The sequence below is a fragment of the Mustela putorius genome, unplaced genomic scaffold (assembly GCF_011764305.1).
Source record: "Mustela putorius furo isolate JIRA1106 unplaced genomic scaffold, ASM1176430v1.1 tig00000905_pilon_pilon_pilon, whole genome shotgun sequence".
NCBI classification, from domain to species: domain Eukaryota; kingdom Metazoa; phylum Chordata; class Mammalia; order Carnivora; family Mustelidae; genus Mustela; species Mustela putorius.
Genome location: NW_025421511.1, coordinates 6,984,528 through 7,002,609, shown reverse-complemented (window position 1 = coordinate 7,002,609; position 18,082 = coordinate 6,984,528). Strand labels below are relative to the sequence as shown.

At 38.9% G+C, this 18,082-nt stretch overlaps 1 protein-coding gene across 1 annotated transcript; it reads left to right on the top strand.

Annotated features, from left to right (window-relative positions):
- The first annotated feature begins 9,751 nt into the window (after window positions 1-9,751).
- LOC101677250 (olfactory receptor 2B6-like) lies at window positions 9,752-10,696 on the top strand. The gene has a single exon (XM_004766798.2). It carries the CDS (start codon window positions 9,752-9,754, stop codon window positions 10,694-10,696), a length of 945 nt encoding a protein of 314 aa, XP_004766855.1.
- Window positions 10,697-18,082: the final 7,386 nt, after the last annotated feature.

The window sequence follows — 18,082 nt, the reverse complement described above, 5'->3', positions numbered from 1 at the left end:
CCTAAAACAACAGAATACTCATTCTTCTCAAGTGCACATGGAACTTTCTCCAGAATAGACAACATATTGGGTCACAAATCAGGAATCAACTGATACCATAAGACTGAGATTATCCCCTGCATATTCTCAGACCACAATGCTTTGAAACTGGAGCTCAACCACAAGTTTGGAAGGAATTCAAACCTGGAAGCTAAAGTGTGCCTTGCTTAAGAATATTTGGACAGGGGCACCTGGGTGGCTCAGTGGGTTAAGCCTCTGCCTTCAGCTCAGGTCATGGTCTCAGGGTCCTGGGATCGAGCCCCGCATTGGGCTTTCTGCTCAGCGGTGAGCCTGTTTCCCTTCCTCTCTCTCTCTCTGCCTGCCTCTCTGCCTACTTGTGATCTCTGTCTGTAGATAAATAAAATATTTAAAAAAAAAAGAATTTTGGATCAACCAGGAAGTCAAAGAAGAACTTAAACAATTCATGGAAAACAAAGAGAATAAAGACATATCGGCCCCAAACCTATGGGATATGGCAAAGGCGGTTGAAAGGGGGAAATACATAGCCATCCAAGCCTCCCTCAAAAAAAAATTGAAAAATCCAGAATACACCAGCTCTCTTTACACCTAAAAGAACTGGAGAATCAACAACAAATTAAGTCAACCCCATGGACAAGAAGGGAAATAATGAGGATTAGAGCAAAGATCAATGAAATAGAAACTAGAGATACAGTGAAAGACATGAATGAAACTAGAAGCTGGTTTTTTGAAAGAATCAATAGGTCAATAAGCCATTAACCAAATTAATCTAAAAGAAAAAAAGAGAGGACCCAATTAATAAAATTATGAATGAAAAGGGAGAGATCACGTATAACACCAAGGAAATAGAAAAATCTTCAGAAATTATTACCAACATATATATGCCAAAAAGTTAAGCTACCTAGACAAAAATGGATGCATTCCTGGAGACCTATAAACTTCCAAAACTGAATCAGGAAGATATTGACAACCTGAATAGACCAATATCTAGAAACAAGATTGAAGCAGTTATCAAAAGCCTCTGGAAAAACAAGAGCCCAGGACCCGAGAGATTCCCGGGTGAATTCTACCAAACATACTTCTGAAGGTGTTTTAAAAAATTGAAGCAGAAGGAAAACTTCCAGACTCTTTTTCTGAAGCCAGCATTACCCTGATCCCCAAACCAGGCAAAGACCCCACTAAAAAGGAGAATTTCAGAAAAATATTCCAGATGAATATGGATGCCAAGGTTATTTACAAGATCCTAGCTAATAGGATCCAACAGTACGATAAAAAGAATATCCACCATGACCAGGTGGGATTTGTCCCTGGGTTGCAAGGGTGGTTCAACATTCACAAATAATCAATGTCATAAAACAAATCAATAAGAGAAGAGAGAAGAACGACATGGTCCTCTCAATTGATGCAGAAAATGCATTTGACAAAATCCAGCATCTGTTCCTGATTCAAATGCTTCAAAGTATAGGGATAGAGGGAACATTCCTCAACTTCATGAAATCTATCTGTGAAAAACCCACAAGGAATATCATCCTCATTGGTAAAAAGCCGACAGCCTTCCCGTTGAGATCAGGAACACAACAAGGATGCCCACTCTCACCACTCTTGTTCAACATAGTATTAGAAGTCCTAACAACAGCAATCAGACAACAAAGGGAAATAAAAGGTATTCAAATTGGCAATGAAGAAGTCAAACTCTCCTCTTCCACAGATGACATGATACTTTATATGGAAAGCCCAAACGCTCCACCCCTAAACTACTAGAACTCACACAGCAATTCAGAAATGTGGAAAGTTACAATGTCAATGTACAGAAATCAGTGGCTTTCTTATACACTAACAATGAAAATACAATGAAAGGGAAATTAGAGAATCAATTTCATTTACTATAACACCAAGAACCATAAGATACCTGGGAATAAACCTAATCAAAGAGGTAAAAGGTCTGTACTCAAGGAACTACAGAACACTTAAATGGGCAAATGGGTAAAGAAGATGTGGTCCATATATACTGTGGAGTATTATGCCTCCATCAGAAAGGGTGAATTCTCATCTTTTATATCAGCATGGAGGGGACTGGAAGAGATTTGCTGAGTGAAATAAGTCAAGCAGAGAGAGTCAATTATCATATGGTTTCACTTACTTGTGGAGCATGAGGAATAACACGGAAGACATGGGGAGATGGAGAGGAGAAGGGAGTTGGGGGAAATCAGAGGCAGAGATGAACCATGAGAGACTGTGGGCTCTGAGGAAGTAACTTAGGGTTTTGGAGGGAGGTGTGGGAGGTTGGGTGAGTGTGGTGGTAGGTATTATGGAGAGCACATATTGCACGACCACTGGGTGTGATGTGTAAACAATAAATAAATAAAATATGCCAAGAAATACCTACAATAGGGACATTCACTGGGCAAACAAATCTCCCCTCTAGTCCTTATTCTGTCTCCCCATTCCCTTTGCCTTCCAGGATACACTCCACACTCACTTGTGTATGTGGAGTATTTACTCGGGTGTCATATGTATACTCATTTGAGGATATATGTGGTAGAAGAAGAGATAATGTAACATTTGTGTTATTTTACAAATATCCTCCTTTAGCTTTTTCCCCTTTAAATATATAGATATAGATATAGATATAGATATCTATATATTTATATATATGTAGATATAGATTGTAGATATAGATGTAGATATAAATATAGATGTAGATAGATAGATAGATAGATAGATGATAGATAGATAGATAGATAGATAGATAGATAGATATGGGACCATTTTAATTTGTAACTAGAGCCTTGCTTTCTTGTTTTCAACAAATGCATGATATTACATTGTAAAGATGTATTTAACCACTTAGGAACTTGTGGCCATCTATGATGGTGATGCAAACAATGTTGCAGTGAGGGTCTTTTTCTGCCATCTCTCTCTACAGACACATGCAGGAGAATATGTCAGGTGGATGTCTAAAAACGGAATTTCTATGCCCATAGGCACGTTCATTTTTACACATGGTCTATAATTCTAAGAATTATAAACTAATTTATAGTTATATTTATTTATAAAATGGTTGTTTGTAAAATAATTCTAAGGTTTATAAAAAGACTAAAGTGGCTTTTCTATTCCATATAAAATATTTTGCTCTTGGTCAATTTCATAAGTAACATTGTATCTCAGTGAGATGAAAGTTGCCTTTAGGTACAGGGATAAACCACTTCGCCATATATGGAAAGGCCTGCAATGCTGTCGTTTCAGTGGGATTCTTGTTCTTTTCCACACTGATTCATAATAACATGTATACATGAAGGAGTATAGCCTTCTGTTTTTCACATCCTTTACAATTTTTTTGAACTTCATCGCTTATTTCTTTTTCTTTCATTTTGTCTATAGTATTTGTCTCTGCAGAAATTTTACTTTTATGTATCATATACATCAGTCTTTTTCAGGCCACTGAGTTTCAGTGATCTTTTGCATGATTGTAGATTGTTTGCATGAAATCTTCTTCCTGCACTTACATTTTTCATAGTCCTGGAATGAATTTGAAGGTAGGAGTGTGTGTGTGTGTGTGTGTGTGTGTGTGTGTGTGTGTGTGTTTTCAAAGACTTTAAGCCCATTGGCACAACCACATTCCTAGGTTCTCTTTCACCCTCATGGTAAAGTAAATCTCCACACACAGTTGGGTTCATTTCTGAAGCCCATTATAAAAATACTCTCAAAATCTCAGAAAGTTTGTTTCACATGATAATGTGAGATCAAGTTAACTCGGGAGTTCTCATAACAGACTTCTTGTGATAAAGAAACACAGAGTTTGACAGATGTGGTGTATTTGGACAACCCTAGCAGTCTCACGTCCAATGTGCATTCTATGGTCCAAAGGTGTAGAAAGAAGGGAAAAGAAGGAAGGAGAGAGGGTGTGAAATGGTGTAAAGAAAGGCAATACAGAGAAAAGCATAGGACGAATGCTAATTTTGATGGCTCAACTAAGGAGTTTGGGTTGGTAATGCTCAATAATTTGGAAGAACAAAACTAGATGAAGTTTGGAAGCATTTGTTTTATTTCCTGTCCAACCAGCTGTGATCTTGGGCAATATCTTTGATTTTTTTTTTGAGTCTGGGGATTGCCTTCAGCTAAATATGCAGCTGAATAATTAGAATTTATTTCCCTAACTTGTGCTGTGACTATGACTACCAAATGAATTAATATATACCTTATATTTATGAAATATCCCATATGATAAATATAAGTAAAGAGAATGAAGAGGGAGGGAAGTATGAAAATATCATATTTTAGAAAGATTCCTTTTATACCTGTATAAAGCTGTCCCATTTTTCTCAGAATAGTAAACATATATGAAGGATAATTTTACCTACTTCATAACCAATATTATAAAAATAATTTTGACAACTGCTAAAACCAAGTTTTAATGGAATTAATTTGATTCCCTCTGAGGTAACTCTGAACTCACCCAAAGTTTGTATTTTGTTAAAAACACTGTCCTGATTCCTTCTTAGGTTGTCTCATCTTCTGGTCCCTCTGGTTCTTCTCTCCTGGACATGTTGGCAGTGGCAGGCATTAATTATGCTGAATCTCAGAGGTTTACATAGAGGTCATGGCATGGAGACTCATGGGAGAGTGCCCTGCAGGACCACAGTTCTGGGGATGCTATTAACTGGGAGTTAGCATCATGATGTTGACTCTTCAGAAGGTGAGGTGAGTTGGATTGAGACTCCACAAAACATGGAAGAAATCTGAACAACAGGCCAGGATTGGGTATCACGTTTGATTCTGAGGTCAGTCTTTCATAACCACCCATGTCTCTGTTCCAAGCAAACAAACAAGAGAGCTTACAACCTAGTGTCAGCTAAACACAGAAGGGGTTTGGGGAGGAAAGAGAGCCAAAATCATAGGTTACCGTGCTTTGTTGCTCCATATAGTGGGATAAAGGAAACATCAGGGGTAGAAATGTAGATAAAAAAATAATTGTTGCTTTCACAGCTACTTACATGTTGATGTTGATTTCACATCTACTCACATTTTTGCTTGAGAGAAGAACAATGGAATTATGGAAAGATTACTAATGTAGAATTCAAAATCATGTATCATTCAAATCTTTGCTGCTGAATTTACCAGATCTATGTTTTGGGGAAACTCCTATAACCTCTTGATGGCTGATTTTTGTCTGACCCATCATTTAAAAATTTACTTACTTTAGAGGATGATTATGAGTACAAAACAAACACACACATAAAGAGGGTCATATATATGCAAAAAATTAAATGTGTGTGTGTGCGTATACACACACATATAAAAATATACATAAATTATATATATATATATTTTTATAGAGTGTTATATATAAACATTCTAGTATTTGCAGACCTTAGTAGAAGTTATTTTGTTATAAGGAAAGCTATGGAAAAATGCAGTTGTTACTATTAGTGTTACTTTGTAACACTTGTATTTTCATTTGAATATTTTTTATTTCTTTCTTTTCAGCATAACATAATTCATTGTTTATGCACCACACCCAGTGCTCCATGCAATACGTGCCCTCCTTAATAACTACCACCAGCCTCACTCCTCCCTCCACACCCCTCTGCTCCAAAACCCTCAGTTTGTTCTTCAGAGTCCACAGTCTCTCATGGTTCATCTCCCACTCTGATTTCCCCCAATTCACTTTTCCTTTCCTTCTCATAATGTCCTCCATGTTATTCCTTATGCTCTGCAAGTAAGTGAATATTTTAAGATATGCCTTTTTACCACTCCTCAACACTGAAACTGCTATATACATTACAAAGTTTGTGAGTAATAAGATACTGATTTTGTGTAGAAGTTGATTTTGTGTAGCTCTGAAAGGGCTACCATTCAAACAAATCAAAGACAGCTTAAGTCTGTGACAATTTAGAACAAGGGAATCTAATATACAGCACTGCCTTAAGCCAAACTTGAAATGAGTAAATTAAGACACATGTAAACTCTGCTTAGGCTTCTTGGTCTTGGAGCAAAAAAGTAGATGGTGTATCAGTGAGACCTACTGAGGTCAGAGTGAAAGGAAATCATGACATCAAGATACTAACAAAACCTAACATATCAGAACAACAACGGGAAGAGTCTCAGGACTGCAGGTTTCAAAGACTTAGTTCAAATGTGGCAAATACCTGTCAGCTAACCTTACTTCTACAAGTCACACCCTTACCCTTGGAGAGTATATACTCAATCCAGTCAGGAAAGTAGACCAGAAATTACAACAGAAATGACACATGATAGATAGATGATACATGATTGACACATAGATAGATAGATAGATAGATATCAAACGAGTATTGCAAGTAGTGTTCTGGAGGATTAGTAAAGAAGAGGGAAGAGGGTGAGAAATATTTAGGGACGCTTCTCATTTGAAATGATCCCAACAGGATGGAGAGCAGCAGGAGTTCCCCACAAAGGGAGAAGTGTAAATGGTCTGGATTGTGGGGCTGTCCACATGGTTGCAGCCATTATTGTATGACTCTTGAATCTAAGGTGCATTATAATATAATCTGTTTGATATGGAGATTCGCTGAAGAGTTTTGATCTGACATATGTATGGTAAGATCTGAATTAAGAAAGACTCTTCTCGGGGCGCCTGGGTGGCTCAGTGGGTAAAGCCGCTGCCTTCAGCTCAGGTCATGATCCCAGAGTCCTGGGATCGAGCCCCACATCGGGCTGTCCACTCTGCAGGGAGCCTGCTTCCTCCCCTCTCTCTCTCTGCCTGCCTCTCTGCCTACTTGTGATCTCTGTCAAATAAATAAATAAAATTTAAAAAAAAAAAAAAAAAAAAAAAAAAAAAAAAAAAAAAAAAAAAGAAAGACTCTTCTCCAGGGGTGCCTGGGTGGCTCAGTGCATTAAAGCCTCTGCCTTCGGCTCAGGTCATGATCCCAGAATTCTGGGATCGAGCCCCGCATTGGGCTCTCTGCTCTGCGGACAGCCTGCTTCCTCCTCTCTCTCTCTCTCTGCCTACCTCTCTGCCTACTTGTGATCTCTGTCTGTCAAATAAATAAATAAAATCTTAAAAAGAGAGACTCTTCTCCAAACATACTAGCTTGATATGAAGATGAGAGCAATTGTAAGCAGGAAGACTGGTTTGGAAGCCAGAGACTATGGAATATTGAACTGTAGTCTACTTGTCTGTTGTATTGTGTCTGAATAGATACAGATTTAAAGATTGATCTGACAGAGAGTGAGAAAGAATGAGCCTAGCTTGACAACCTGACACACAGGCAATTGCAATTCAAAGATAACCACTGGGCTCTGGGCACTGAAAAAACTGTGGCTCCATCCATAAAACAAAGATGCTGTGTGAGAAGGATGGGTAATGAGCTCAGTTTTGGATTTAGTGATTCTGATATTGGGCTTGAGGCAAACACATCTTCCTGCCACCTGTCACTCATGCTCCCACTGTCTGATTCCACAATTCAGTGAAACCAGCACAAGACACCAACCTGGTGCCCAGGTGCACTAATCCTACCTGTTGGATTGCAAGAAAAGTAAAAGTAAACAGAGGTTCCTGGGTCATTGTCTTAAACAATCATCCATTTACTGCAAGTACCACATACACTGTGTACACATGCACAGAAAAAAGAAAAATCCTGTACTTTAGGGAATTCATAACTAGGGAAATAAATAATAACTATTAATAGCTATTGAAATGTTAACATATGAAAAGAACTGAGTTACATACGCAATTTACATTATATCACTCAGTCCTGTGGGGAAAACCATGCTCATTTTAAAGAGGAGGATACAAAAGCACAAAACAGATGATGTGACATTTCCAAAGTCACACAGCTGGCAAATAGAATGGCCAGGTTTGAAGGAAGGAAAACTGCCTTTTATAAAATAACTAGAAAGAAATATTAAATGAATTTGCCATGATATTGGAGCAAAACTGAAAGGAATTTAGGATTTTTAGAAAACAGAAAAATTCGTGATTGGATTTTTTTTTAATTTAATTCTGGCATAGTTAACATGCAGTGTGATATTAATTTCAGGTGTATAATATTATAGTGATTCATCATTCCCATACATCATCCAGTGCTCATCATACCAAGTGTCCTCCTTCATCCCCAGCACCTATTTCTCCCATTCCCACCCACCTCCCCTCTGGTGACCCTCAGGGTGTTCTCTGTAGTTAAGAGTCTGTTTCTTGGTTTTCCTTCCTCTCTCTGCTTTTACCCCTAAGTTCATCTTTCTTTCTTAAATTCCACATTGGAGTGAAATCATATGGTATTTTTCTTTCCGGACTGACTTACTTTGCTTAGCATAACACCCTCTAGCTCCATCCATGTCACCAAATTGTTTATATTAAAGAAATTGTGTGGTCTGTTTTGAGGAGTGGTGGAGGGTCCTCCGGCAACAGGCATATGTAACAGTGAGTAAGAGGGAGAATAAATGGGGAGCTTTAAATTTAAATGATTGGAAATTCATATTCAGACCCGAATTTCAGGGAGCCAACTATCTGAATTTCTTTCTGGTGATCTCCCTCAGAGGTAAAAATTACATCAAATTCCTTCTGCCATTTTTTTTCTTTTTCTTTTCTTTTCTTTAATTTCTTTTCATTGTTCTAGAATTCATTGTTTATAGCCAAATACTGTTTTTTTTAAGATTTTATTTATTTGACAGACAGAGATCACAAGTAGGCAGAGAGGAAGGCAGAGAGAGAGGAAGGGAAGCAGGCTCCCCGCTGAGCAAAGAGCCCAATGTGGGGCTCGATCCCAGGACCCTGAGATCATGACCCGAGCTGAAGGCAGAGGCTTTAACCCACTGAGCCATGCAGGCACCCCGAGAATTCATTGTTTATGCACCACACCCGGTGCTCCATGCAATATGTGTCTTCCACAATACCCAACATGAGGATCTCCCAACCACCCACCATGCTCCTCTGCAAATCCTTCAGTTTGTTCTCAGAGTCCACAATCTTATCATGGTTCATGCCTGGAGCACAGATTGTGGTGCATAAGCAACGAATTCTGGAACACTGAAAAGAAATTTGAAAAATAAATAAAAATTTAAAAAAAATTTTTTTGAAAAAACAAGAGCATTGAATGACACATCCAGATATTTTTAAAATAACATTTTCACAGCAAACAAGGTTTTGTGTGTATGCTAAGTTTTTGTTTCTTATCTCTATTTTAAAATTTTCTGAATAGGATTAGCATTTTGCTGGGAAGGGATGAGCAGGGTCTGAAACTGCATCCTTTCAACCCATAGAATGTGTGCAGTGCTTCCATTCCCATGAAGATTCTGACCAGGTCAGTCTGAGGAAGACAGAGATCCACCTGCCCCTTCCAGCTGATCTTTGTTTGACTTGTATCTGAGAAGCTCTGCTTTAGTCCATAATCTGTTGTTGCCATTAAATATTGGTGTCATGTACAGTTGATGGGAGTTCTACTGAACCTTTTTAGAAGATCAAGAATTCTAAAAGGAGTGAGTAGCGAACTGAAAGGCACTCATAAAAGAAGCCAAGTTTCCTATTTTGCTGGTGCTCTCTTTATTCTTCTCTTAGTAATCTTTCAAAGTTACATCGGCTATGTTGACTCCCCATTTTACCATACTCAAGGTATGGGTGCAGATTATAGCTGAAATGAGAATTTCATCTCACCAGCTCTTGTCTCTACTTCTCTGTGGCTTCCTTTTACCACTGACACCCATCCGCAGCAGTGGGTATTTAGATGTTCCAGCTAGAATTTCACCTGTTAGCGACAACATGTGGATCAACAATCAAAGCTCACAAGATGATTTTATCTTATTGGGATTCTTGGACCATCCCTGGCTGGAGACACCACTCTTTGTAATCTTTCTGGTGGCCTACATCTTTGCCCTATTTGGAAATATCTCCATTATCCTTGTTTCCTGCCTGGACCCTCAGCTTGACAGTCCCATGTACTTTTTTGTCTCAAATCTCTCCCTACTGGACCTCTGCTACACTACCTGCACTGTGCCACAGATGTTAGTCAACCTTAGGGGAAAAGACAAGACCATTAGCTATGGTGGCTGTGTTGCCCAGCTGTACATTTTCTTGGCCTTAGGTTCTACTGAATGTATACTGCTAGCCATCATGGCCTTTGACCGTTATGCTGCTGTTTGCAAGCCCCTTCACTACCCAATCATCATGAGTCAGAGACGCTGCATCCACATGGCCACTGGGACCTGGATCAGTGGCTTTGCTAACTCCCTTGTGCAGTCCACTCTCACTGTGGTGGTCCCACGATGTGGACATAGGGTGATAGACCATTTCTTCTGTGAAGTTCCTGCCCTTTTGAAATTAGCATGTGCTGATACTCATGTAAATGAGGCTGAGCTCAATGTGCTGGGGGCATTGCTACTTCTGGTGCCCCTCACCCTCATCCTAGGCACCTATGTGCTCATTGCACGGGCAGTAATGAGGATTCATTCTGCTGAAAGTCGCTGGAAGTCCTTCAACACCTGTGCTTCACACCTGCTGGTCGTGTCCCTCTTCTACTTCACAGCCATCAGTATGTATGTCCAGCCTCCCTCTAGCTACTCTCATGACAGAGGGAAGATCATGGCTCTCTTCTATGGGATCATCACGCCCACACTCAATCCATTTATCTATACACTGAGGAACAAGGATGTGAAGGCTGCCCTGAGAAGGGCACTGACCAAGGAGTTTTGGGTCAAGATGAGATGATCTCTGAAGGAGACCCACGAGGCACAGGTAGATGTGTTTTCCTCCCTGAGAGGATCCTGGGCATGGAAGTGATGAGAGAATGGTACATCAAGTGCCACAGAGTTCACCGAAGGAGCAGGACTGGAAAGAAGCAATAAGTCTGGGTAATCTCACAGTTGTTATCAATTTATGAGAATACGTGGCTTACAATATGAATCCTATCAGGTCTTGTCACCTTGATTGCCCTAACTACTAGTTAACCCTAATGGCTAGCTAATTTAGTGTTGGGGGAAATTGGTGTAATAAATATATTACAAATATATATTTAGAAAAATATATTTAGAGAAAAATATATTTATAAAGTTTAGAAAATATATTTGTGTAAATTATTTCCACATGAATCCCATATAAATTATAAATAATCATATATTTTTTTAAATGTCACTGCTATCCTGAGTCAACTTTAATCAACGTATGTTGACCACATTTGGTCATCCTCCAACATTCAGTGTCCAACTGTATCTCATCCACAAGGGCTTTGGCCTCAAAGGTAAGTGAACTCAAGAGGCATATAGGTCAAAAGCATATAAAATAGAAATGTGCAAAGGGAAAATCCATGAAAAACTTTAGAGTCAGTGATTTTAAGTATACATTATTTTGACCATAAACCCAAGTCAGTCTTTGTTATGATAAACAATGATATCATGCTCAATAAAACAGAACTTCTCCTGGGTCAAGACAGAAAATGACAGACAGTGAAGATGGTAGGAATACATAAGGTGGAAAATATTCTAACCCAAAAAACTTTACTAGCAATTGATGAGTTTGACAAAGTAGCTTCCTTCACCACGTGAATGAGTAAGTTAGTCCTATTTCAATGTGGGAGTTGTGAGAATATCATATTGAAATTAAAAGCCTTAGTTGATCTATTCGATTCTTTTTTTTTTAAGAAAAGTTTATATAACTCCTAGCTATAAACTATCTCACAAATACATTTTAGTCAAAACAAAGTGAGTTGAGCAAAAACTCAACACTATTGTCTGAAATGAAAATTAAATCTTGTATTTCATTACTGGGTATATGTCCCTTCTCAACAGAGTAATGTACAAGCTGTATGCCTTTTAGGGACAACCATTCTTTATCTTTGACTACAGATTCTTTGCCACCAAACAGAGATACTAATTAATGCTTTAATTCAAAGGTTTGTGAAGTTTTTTTTTTCCCACAGAACACTGAGTTTCATATTTAATATTGTAGCTCCATGCCCCATAAAGCAAATCTAGACAACAAAATTAAAATTTAAATTCATAGAGCTCTACAAAATGTTTCATTTCAGACTTTATAAATCATGGACTTAGCACTCATTCTGAGTCATCGGCACAATTTCTAAGTCATTCTCTCCATTCTAACAGATATCCTCAAGTTTTCTTATAAAATTATCCTTTCCAAAGTCCATTCTGTCCATAAATACACTTAGTCATTTTTGCTTGTTTCAGTTTTCTGTAGTTATTTCAAACTAATGGATCAGAGTTCCTTAAAAATATGTGCTCCAAGGTTCTAACAATCCTGAACAATTTTCTGAAAATCCCTTAGTGTGTTTTATCAGTATCCTTAATATCAGGGAATAAATACACCAATGGTGTGAATTTCAGGTTCTGGATTACATTTTATATGGGAACATTAATGATCTATCTGCTTCAACACTCTGTCAGAGAATCTAAATATTGGAATAGCAAATATTAAAGACAAAATAACACAAAACATGCATAAAATTTCTAGTATCCTAGTATGTGTTAAGAAATAATGTTTACAGTATTATTTTATTTATTCTAGTTAAGTAGTGTACCTCTGAGGGCTTTTTGTTGTACCTCTCTGGGAGTATTTGAGGTCACTAGACAAAAACAGCACATTGCCTTGGGTTTGTTAGTTTTACTTAGGAGTCTAGATAGAAATGAACAGACACTTCTCCAGTGAAGACATACAAATGGCTATCAGACACATGAAAAAATGTTCATCATCACTAGCCATCAAGGAGATTCAAATCAAAACCACATTGAGGGGGAGACAAGATGGTGGGGAAGTAGGAGGAGGTGCCATTTCAACCTGTACCCTAAAGTGAGCTGGTTAACTACCAAAGAACTCCAATCACGCATGAAATCAAACTGAGATCAGAATTATACATGTCTGGATCTCTACAGAGGCAGAAGACGCCAGTGGGCAGGTAAAGCAGAGTGGGAATGTCTGACTGATATCAGAAGATAAACAAAAGGGGGAGGGAGCCACCAGAGGCGATCGATTGGAAAGTAATACCCCTAATACAAGTGAGAGTGCCCTGCATCTGGGGACCAGCATTAACTTGGAGACTGGTTGAAAACACTCAAAAAAAGCAAAGGGTCATGGGGGGGGTGTGGAATTGTGGGAATTGGGGTGGCTAGGGACAGGGACTGAAGTCCCGGGACCCAGGACAGCCTTCCCAGTGCTGAGCCAGAGAGAGTGCAGTGGAGAAAAAAGATCTTGGTCCCTGAGCCACTAGCGCACCAGAGAATGTGTGGGGTCTGTCTCCTGTGACAGGCTAGGAGCCTCACCAGATGGCAGAACGCTGAGCCATATTAACAGAGCCTAAGACGCGCGCTTGACCCACACCCTCCCCTGAGAAAGGTGTGTGCAAGCCCCGTGCTCTTAGACCCAGAAAGACCAGGCACTCCAAGCCCAGGCCAGTGGGAAAATCTCAGTTTGTTATCGCTGCTTGGAACCTCTCTGGCGGTCTGGAGCTACCCAGACAGCCACCGCTGCCATGGTTTGGGGTACAAGCAGAAGATCCTGCATCCCCGGGGACTAAGACTTGGAACCTGCTCTGCCAGAGGCCAAGGGGGAAATTTCTATGGGTTCTGCAGCACCCACAGGGAACCAGACTAAGGCTTCTCTCTGAGAGGGAGGTCAGAGTGCAGTTTGCTTTCCTCTAAACCTACAAAAACCATCAACGCAGTCAAGGCAAGAGGAAAAAAAAAAAAAAGGTGAACATAAAAACCTCCAGGGAACAAAAGCCTGAAAAAAACAGTTTCTTCAGAGCCCACCCCCTTGAGGGGGTCGGGAGGACTTAACCCAGGGAACATCTGTGACTGAAAAACCCCGTGGCACGCCCCTACTGCAGAAAACCAACTAGGAAAGAAAAAAAAAGTCTACAAGAGAACAAACACCACTACTTCATAGGACAACGTTTATTTTTAATTTGTTCCACTATTCTGGTTCATTTTCTTATATATACATAATTTTTAACCTATTTACCATCACAGTGAGATGTCTAGTAGATCAAATTCCATAATAACCTTATATCCCGAATTTTTTGATACATACACCTGTGCTTTTCTTTTGCTTTCTATTTTTTTAATATTTTTCCTAAATATTAGTTTAGTTTGGTCTACTTTATTCCTTTTTTATTTTTATTTTCTAATATTCATGTAGAGTTAAACTTCAAGGTAATCCCCGTTCCCCAATCAATCCTACCTTATAAAATACAACGGTTCAAAATCTGTGGGACACAACAAAGGCAGTCCTGAGAGGAAAATATATAGCGGTACAAGCCTTTCTCAAGAAACAAGAAAGGTCTCAGGTACACAACCTAACCCTACACCTAAAGGAGCTGGAGAAAGAACAAGAAAGAAACCCTAAGCCCAGCAGGAGAAGAGAAATCATAAAGATCAGAGCAGAAATCAATGAAATAGAAACCAAAAAAACAATAGAACAAATCAACGAAAGTAGGAGCTGGTTCTTTAAAAGAATTAATAAAATTGATAAACCCCTGGCCCGACTTATCAAAAAGAAAAGAGAAAGGACCCAAATAAATAAAATCATGAATGAAAGAGGAGAGATCACAACTAACACCAAAGAAATACAAACTATTATAAGAACATACCATGAGCAACTCTACGGCAATAAATTTGACAATCTGGAAGAAATGGATGCATTCCTAGAAACATATAAACTACCACAACTGAACCAGGAAGAAATAGAAAGCCTGAACAGACCCATAACCAGTAAGGAGATTGAAACAGTCATTAAAAATCTCCAAACAAACAAAAGCCCAGGGCCAGACGGCTTCCCGGGGGAATTCTACCAAACATTTAAAGAAGAACTAATTCCTATTCTCCTGAAACTGTTCCAAAAAATAGAAATGGAAGGAAAACTTCCAAACTCATTTTATGAGGCCAGCATCACCTTGATCCCAAAACCAGACAAGGATCCCACCAAAAAAGAGAGCTATAGACCGATATCCTTGATGAACACAGATGCGAAAATACTCAACAAAATACTAGCCAATAGGATTCAACAGTACATTAAAAAGATTATTCACCACGACCAAGTGGGATTTATTCCAGGGCTGCAAGGTTGGTTCAACATCCGCAAATCAGTCAATGTGATACAACACATCAATAAAAGAAAGAACAAGAACCATATGATACTCTCAATAGATGCTGAAAAAGCATTTGACAAAGTACAAACATCCCTTCCTGATCAAAACTCTTCAAAGTGTAGGGATAGAGGGCACATACCTCAATATCATCAAAGCCATCTATGAAAAACCCACCGCAAATATCATTCTCAATGGAGAAAAACTGAAAGCTTTTCCGCTAAGGTCAGGAACACGGCAGGGATGTCCATTATCACCACTGCTATTCAACATCGTACTAGAGGTCCTAGCCTCAGCAATCAGACAACAAAAGGAAATTAAAGGCATCCAAATCGGCAAAGAAGAAGTCAAATTATCACTCTTCGCAGATGATATGATACTATATGTGGAAAACCCAAAGGACTCCACTCCAAAACTGCTAGAACTTATACAGGAATTCAGTAAAGTGTCAGGATATAAAATCAATGCACAGAAATCAGTTGCATTTCTCTACACCAACAGCAAGACAGAAGAAAGAGATATTAAGGAGTCAATCCCATTTACAATTGCATCCAAAACCATAAGATACCTAGGAATAAACCTAACCAAAGAGACACAGAATCTATACTCAGAAAACTATAAAGTACTCATGAAAGAAATTGAGGAAGACACAAAAAGAAATGGAAAAATGTTCCATGCTCCTGGATTGGAAGAATAAATATTGTGAAAATGTCTATGCTACCTAAAGCAATCTACACATTTAATGCAATTCCTATCAAAGTACCATCCATCTTTTTCAAAGAAATGGAACAAATAATCCTAAAATTTATATGGAACCAGAAAAGACCTCGAATAGCCAAAGGGATATTGAAAAAGAAAGCCAACGTTGGTGGCATCACAATTCCGGATTTCAAGCTCTATTACAAAGCTGTCATCATCAAGACAGCATGGTACTGGCACAAAAACAGACACATAGATCAATGGAACAGAATAGAGAGCCCAGAAATAGACCCTCAACTCTATGGTCAACTAATCTTTGACAAAGCAGGAAAGAATGTCCAATGGAAAAAAGACAGCCTTTTCAATAAATGGTGCTGGGAAAATTGGACAGCCACATGCAGAAAAATGAAATTGGACCATTTCCTTACACCACACACAAAAATAGACTCAAAATGGATGAAGGACCTCAATGTGCGAAAGGAATCCATCAAAATCCTTGAGGAGAACACGGGCAGCAACCTCTTCGACCTCTGCCGCAGCAGCATCTAGGAACAACGCAAAAGGCAAGGGAAGCAAGGGAAAAAATGAACTACTGGGATTTCATCAAGATCAAAAGCTTTTGCACAGCAAAGGAAACAGTTAACAAAATCAAAAGACAACTGACAGAATGGGAGAAGATATTTGCAAACGACATATCAGATAAAGGACTAGTGTCCAGAATCTATAAAGAACTTAGCAAACTCAACACCCAAAGAACAAATAATCCAATCAAGAAATGGGCAGAAGACATGAACAGACATTTCTGCAAAGACATCCAGATGGCGAACAGACACATGAAAAAGTGCTCCATATCACTCGGCATCAGGGAAATACAAATCAAAACCACAATGAGATATCACCTCACACCAGTCAGAATGGCTAAAATCAACAAGTCAGGAAATGACAGATGCTGGCGAGGATGCGGAGAAAGGGGAACCCTCCTACACTGTTGGTGGGAATGCAAGCTGGTGCAGCCACTCTGGAAAACAGCATGGAGGTTCCTCAAAATGTTGAAAATAGAACTGCCCTATGACCCAGCAATTGCACTATTGGGTATTTACCCTAAAGATACAAATGTAGTGATCCAAAGGGACACATGCACCCGAATGTTTATAGCAGCAATGTCCACAATAGCCAAACTATGGAAAGAACCTAGATGTCCATCAACAGATGAATGGATCAAGAAGATGTGGTATATATACACAATGGAATACTATGCAGCCATCAAAAGAAATGAAATCTTGCCATTTGCAACAACATGGATGGAACTAGAGCGTATCATGCTTAGCGAAATAAGTCAAGCAGAGAAAGACAACTATCATATGATCTCCCTGATATGAGGAAGTGGTGATGCAACATGGAGGCTTAAGTGGGTAGAAGAAGAATAAATGAAACAAGATGGGATTGGGAGGGAGACAAACCATAAGTGACTCTTAATCTCACAAAACAAACTGAGAGTTGCCGGGGGGAGGGGGTTTGGGAGAAGGGGGTGGGATTATGGACATTGGGGAGGGTATGTGATTTGGTGAGTGCTGTGAAGTGTGTAAACCTGGTGATTCACAGACCTGTACCCCTGGGGATAAAAATATATGTTTATAAAAAATAAAAAATTTAAAAAAAAAAAAAAAAGAAAGGATGAATACCCAACTTTTGTAGCAATGTGGATGGATGGCACTGGAAGAGATTATGCTGAGTGAAGTAAGTCAAGCAGAGAGAGTCAAGTATCATATGGTTTCACTTATGTGTGGAGCATAACAAATAGAATGGAGGACAAGGGGAGTTCGAGAGGAGAAGGGAGTTGAAGGAAATTCGAAGGGGAGGTGAACCATGTGAGACTATGGACTCTGAAAAACAATCTGAGGGTTTTGAAGGGGAGGGTGTGAGGTTGGGGGAGCCAGGTGGTGGGTATTAAGAAGGGCACATATTGCATGGAGCACTGGGTGTGTTGCAAAAACGATGAATTATGTTATGGTGAAAATAAATTTAAAAAAAAATAGAAACCCAAGTTAAAAAAATATATATATAGTACTCATGAAAAAATTGAGGAAGACACAAAGAAATGGAAAAATGTTTTTATCATTCCATTTAACTGACTAAATTCTGTAAGAATTATTTATCTATATTAAAGTGATTCCTTTTGATTAATGTCCATTATAAGCATTTATTATTTACAAAGCCACATTTAGAAAACAATAACATGTTGTAAGTATATCTAAGCAGGCTCTAGGATTAAAGCCAATAAGGATTTTTATCATATTCTA